Raw genomic sequence first — 6,057 nt, 5'->3', positions numbered from 1 at the left:
AGAAAACCTTTAAGATAAATGACCTGGGTTTTCAAGAAATAAGTGTCAAGAAAAAAAAAAAATTAAGAGTATAACTACTTTAGATGAAAAATACTTAACAGAAAACCTTTAAGATAAATGACCTGGGTTTTCAAGAAATAAGTGTCAAGAAAAAAAAAAATTAAGAGTATAACTACTTTAGATGAAAAATACTTAAGAGACTTTTCAAACAAATGCAATGTGTACAACTTACTTAGATCCTGATTTGAATAAACCAACTAAAAAGAAAACATGAGACGCTTGAGGAAATTTGAACACTGACTGGATATTTCATGGCCTTAAGGTATTAATATTAATGTTTTTTACCTATGATAATGATTTTATGTGGTTTTTTTTGAGCTTTTATCTTTTAAAGATGCATACTGAAGTATATACAGATAAAATGACAATATGACTGGGATTTGCTTTAAAATAATCCGGTGGAGGTGGAGCTGGGGATGAGTGGGAAGGGAGGGATGTGGGCTGGTGAACAAAATGGGCCGTATGGTGAAAACTGTTGAAGCTGGATAGTACATGGCTCGCTATTATCCCTTCCTGTACACATGTTTGTACATATGTTTGAAAGTTTTCATAAACAAAAGTTTGAAAATAAGTAACCAAAATTATTTATAATTCCTCATTTTATATAAGGGGAAACTAGGCAGAGAGCTACTGCAGCTCACACAACTAAGTACAATACCAGCAATGCAGAAACTGGATGATTTTAAATACTAATGATGTTTGGACATTTAATAAAAATCAGTTCTTTCAGGGCCGGCCCATGGCTCACTTGGGAGAGCGTGGTGCTGACAACACCTAGTGAAGGGTTAAGATCCCCTTACTGGTCATCTTTAAAAAAAAAAAATCAGTTCTTTCATATCTTTACTTGAACTAGATTCTACGGTTACTTGAGAATCTGGAGGACAGATTAAGTGTATTAATAAGAAAATTAAAACAAAATGTGATTCTCAGAGTACAAAAGCCCAAAGGTTCTTCAGAAGAAAACACAGGCTGAGTTAATTATGGAAATTTATTTAAACTTTACAATCAAGAGCTCACGTTTGAAGAGTACTTAGGTATACTCTGATTTCATTATATTTATATGACTTATTTGCTGTAACAAATTTTTTAAACCACTAAGGGCAGAAACAATGTGTTATTTCTTAATTCTCCAATAGTTCCAAGTTCAGCTATGACTAAAAAGTAATGTTTTAACTTTAATAAGCATAAAAAAACTTACACATAGATTTTATGGCTGTTCAGTATGAAAATTATCAACTTACCAAGTCCACTTGGTGGGTAGAAACATTACACAAAAATTTCCAGCAAATCACATAAGACCTTTATGCTTTAATGATCACATTTAATACTAATACAGCATTGTGCAAGGATGCAAGAAAAATTGCACATATTTAATGATAAAACAAAAGCATTCTTGTTATTGCCAAGAACACAACAAATATGTCTGCTATCATTGTTACCATTCATCATTGTTCTAAAAGTATTAGCTAATTTAATAAGAAATGGAAAAAGAATTTAACATATACCAATAGGGCAGAGACACAATTATCACATTTTGTGATAACTGAAACCTGAAAAACCTGAAAAAGCTAAGAGAATCTGCTGAAAACTTTTAGTAAGCATGACAGAGTTCAATTTGCTAGTATAGTTATAAAAGATAGATACATAGTTTTTATATATTCTTTGGTAATAAATTGAAAGCTAAGAGAATCTGCTGAAAACTTTTAGTAAGCATGACAGAGTTCAATTTGCTAGTATACTTATAAAAGATAGATACATAGTTTTTATATATTCTTTGGTAATAAATTAGAAAATATAATAAAAGAATAATGTATTTTAAATAATATAGTAAAATAATAAAATATAGCGATAAACTAATAAATTAGAAAATATAATAAAAGAATAATGTATTTTAAATAATATAGTAAAATAATAAAATATAGCGATAAACTAATAAATTAGAAAAGGTACCATCTAGAATTGCAGCTGCACCAAGATGTGACTGTTAGAATGCCTTTCCTTCCTCAATATTCCCATATGCACATGAGCCCTTTAGAATTCAATGACTCCCACATCTCCCCCTTCCCCAACTTCTGGGTTTTGAAAAGAGAGTTTAGTGTTTCCGTTTAGACTAATCTTAAGGTTTTCTCTTATACTATCTCTTGTATATCAACGGTTCTTATTTGGTACCTATACATCATATTCCCAGTTATTCTGGCATAACCATTTACATTTACCCATATATATCGCTGTTATTTGCTTGCTATTCTTTCCTCTCCTCTTCATTTCTGAATCTTATCTTGAAAAGTCTCTGTTCTGATAGATTTTGTTTGGTTAAGAGCCCTTTCTAGAAGACTTTTCTCAAGTGTGGTAGCATATCTATAAATCTGCCTTTCACTTTGTCAATAAATATTATCTTGGCTGAGGCCCTTCCTATCAATAACACCCAGATGTTATTCCGCTGCCTTCTAGTTTCTGGCATTGAGGATAAGAGTCTTCAATCTCTTTCCCTTGTAAGTAATATATCCTGCCTGAGGCTTAGAAGATTTTCTTTTTATCCTTGAAATTTCATAATTCTCCCAAATATCTTCCTCCTTCATCCCACATAAATTCAGCCTCAAATCTGGTAAACCTTTTAATCGACATTCGTATGTAAGTCTTTCTTCAGCTCAAGGGGATTATTTTCTATTATTAGTTCAATTATTGTTTCTCCTCTCTTTGCTCTTTTTCTAGTCCTCCCTCTGGGATTCCTGATATTTACAAGTGAAGAACCCTCTGGACGTATCCTCTAAGTCTCTCTTCTTCTTCAGGATGTTTTTGCTCTTTTGAGGTATTTCTTGCACTTGAACGTCCAAGTTACTTAGGTGTTAACAATAACATCCTACCCTTCCATTCAACTACAAAATATGTACATTTTGAAATTCAAAACACAATCTATTTTTAGTTCCAGAAAGTATTTTTCATGCTATAATTCAATCTCTTACGCAGTTGTTTTTGGTTTTTGTTTTTAAATGAAGGTATTGTTTGTTTCTTTAACAGTTTTATTTCACAAAAAGCTACTATTCTGGGTGTTTTGCCTGTTCTTTCTGTGTCTAGATATTTCTGTGTCTGGGTCCCCTTAGCTGTACTGCAATTTTTCTTAGTCTTCTCATGGCTCTGTTTATACTCTTTGATACCCTAAATGATGCCAGTCTTGCCAGCCGTAGTTGAGTACAGTGGTCTCTGCCCCATGGGCAGCTAATACATCAGAATTACCAATGATCAAATCCATTTGGGGCCTAAAGAAGAAGTTTCCCTGGCTCCTCACTGTCCACACTGCAAGGGTAGGAAATACTTATCTCACCTATTGAGCCACCTGTGAGGTCCTCAGATGTCCATGGTTCAAGCTCTCTCTAGGAACACTCCAGTGTTCTCTACTTCTTCCATTCCATCCTCTGTCCCAGGCAGGGGAGGGGGGAAAGTCCTTCATAAGCTTCTCATTGAATTCTCTTACAGAATCAAGGTCCTGCTCCTTCCTTCCCAGTCCTACCTGCCCACCCCCCTAACAGCTGCTCCACTCAGGGGACTTTGCTGGTAGGTGGAAAGAGAGGACAGTAAGAACATGAGTTCCAAAAGTCATCTTCCCAGAAACTCCCTCTGCCCTCAAATTAAGTGGAAAATATTCCAATTTGCCATCAATGTAAGTGTTTTCCAGGAATGTAATAAAGAATATGAAGAAGATATTCCAAAAGGAATCAAAAAATATCATTCAAAGATTCCAAAAAGAGTGAGCTGGAACCGTTCTGTATGCGGGATCCGAACCCTCAGCGGGAGCGCCGCCATGCTCCCAAGCGGCGCACTGTAGCAGTGCGCCACCGGGCCGGCCCTCTCCCTCATTTTTTAACACATCACATTCCCCTGCTGAGAAGTCATGAACTGTGTCATATCATAACCGTAAATTTGCACACAAAGCCCAGGTAAATGCAGGTTCTTCTCTCAACTAATAAGGCTCTAGGCACCCTGTGAACTCAGAAGAATTCATATGAAAGCTACAGATAACCCAGTTTTTTAATAAAGGAAAAAGACAAAGGTAATAAGAACACAAGAAAGTTAAAAAGCATATGTTGGGATGTGTAAGAAGAAAACAAAACAAAAGTATGAGGATCTGTAGAAATTAGTAAGGTACCAAAGACAAAGATGGAGAAAAGGTCAGGGAAGCCCAGCTTCTCCTGTTGGCCTTCATGAGACTCTCCGAGTGTTGCAGTGTCAATGTTCTTACTACAGCTATTAGCTGAAAAGTCAGTCACACAGTCCAAGTCAAGCTGGAAGATGACTGAAAAGGGTCTTAGGCCATGCAATAAAAAGTTTAACTTTTTTCCCAACAGACAGATTGAAGTTACTGCCGGGTCTACTCACTTCCATGCCACTGCACCCAAGATGCATCTCAAGCATGTCAAGGACAATAAATGAAAATCTAACAAATAATTTTAAGTACATACCTGTTTTAGGCCATAATGCATTGACTGCAATTTCGCCTTTAAATTCTTCTGCCATTCCAAGCACACACATAGACATACCATACTTAGCAATCGTGTAAGCTGAAAGAAACCACAAAGAACAATAATTTAATTAAGAGACAAATTAATTTGTGAGTAGAAATAACCAATTCTTTCCATTATTATTTTCTCCCTGATATATTTTTGAGAATTATTTTCAATAACACAAAATATACAAAATATAATTTTTTAAATGTACTGTTTTTAAAGAACAGTTTCTATGGAAATAATTGAATAGATATGAACTAGTTTTATATATTTCATCCTAATAATTAAAAGAAAAGAGATAGTAATAAACATTCATTTCATCAAACTGAATCATTAAGATCTGTGTGTTTTATTGAATAAATTATACCTCAATTTTTAAAATTACAGATGAAAGATTAAGAATCTACTTTCCAAAATGCTCCTTACTGATTTTGCATAGAAAATTAAATGTTATGTACAGATGGTGATTACATCATAGACACACCGATTTAATTCAAAACGAATTAACCAGACAAACCATCCCCTCACTCTACTACCTACCACAGTGCTGTTTGAACCACAGTGGGTTTAGGTTCAATGGTGGGCTGAGATTGAGGATATGAGCAATTTTACTCTTTTTCAAATAAGGAATACATGCTTTAGATCTGAATGCAAAAGAAAACACAAGTCAGGTTAATAGCTTTCGGATGACTTCTCCACTTTTTAAAGTTATATTTTAAACTATTCCTACAGAGCAACTGAACTTGCTCAGTAATCTGTAGGATACTTTTTGTTTGTTTGTTTGCTTGTAGGGTACTTTTGTTTGTTTCCTAGAATGAAGACATGAAAAGCAACTAATATTCATCCTTTGATATTCTGCTTAATTGCCTGACAACAAGATCTGCTTGATAAAAATAAACAAATCCTTGACATGTTAGCCTTAAGCCCAACTGAGTTATCTTCAACCACAATCATCCCAAATTCTCTCTTTCCAACACACACACATAATTTTCAGAAACAGTTAATGTACTTGTCCGTCTACACTGTGGTCAAGTCAGATAGACATGGGTTCAAATCCTGCTTGTGCCCCTTCATTGTGTGACTTTGGGCAAATTATATCGCATTCTAATTCTCAGTTTTCTCCTCTGCAAATGTTGGTAATACCTGCTACCATCTGGATTGACCAAGGGATTACAATGAGATACAGTACATATACTAAACATGAAACACAATCACTATTATTAGTATTATATATGTTGATTTATTTCTTCTTAGTAGGCACAGAACTCTTACTACACTGGAACTGTGATTTAGTAATGTAATTCCCAATAAATTCCCAAACTTAATTTGCACTAATATAAAATGTAGTATGGTTCTGGGAACAAAATATAATTTTATTTTTAAAAAGCTGCTCATAGGGGCCGGCCCGGTGGCGCACTGCTATAGTGTGCCGCTTGGGAAGCGCGGTGGCGCTCCCGCCGAGGGTTCGGATCCCACATACAGCCCGGCCGCCCCC

The 6,057-nt window shown here is 35.1% G+C and overlaps 1 protein-coding gene across 1 annotated transcript in view; it reads right to left on the bottom strand.

The window, feature by feature from the left end:
• The window catches only part of HSDL2 (hydroxysteroid dehydrogenase like 2), a gene marked incomplete at its 5' end in the record, with an annotated part of 56,718 nt that overhangs the window by 38,621 nt on the left and 12,040 nt on the right, over nt 1–6,057 (bottom strand). The window contains one exon of the mRNA XM_008576361.1: nt 4,518–4,616. Within this exon, the coding sequence (XP_008574583.1) occupies nt 4,518–4,616 (99 nt within the window). The remainder of the gene's footprint in view (nt 1–4,517; nt 4,617–6,057) is intronic.

This window comes from Galeopterus variegatus, unplaced genomic scaffold (assembly GCF_000696425.1).
Source record: "Galeopterus variegatus unplaced genomic scaffold, G_variegatus-3.0.2 Scaffold1338, whole genome shotgun sequence".
NCBI lineage: Eukaryota > Metazoa > Chordata > Mammalia > Dermoptera > Cynocephalidae > Galeopterus > Galeopterus variegatus.
Note: the sequence above shows the minus strand (reverse complement) of the source record. Positions and strands in the feature narration are given on the sequence as shown.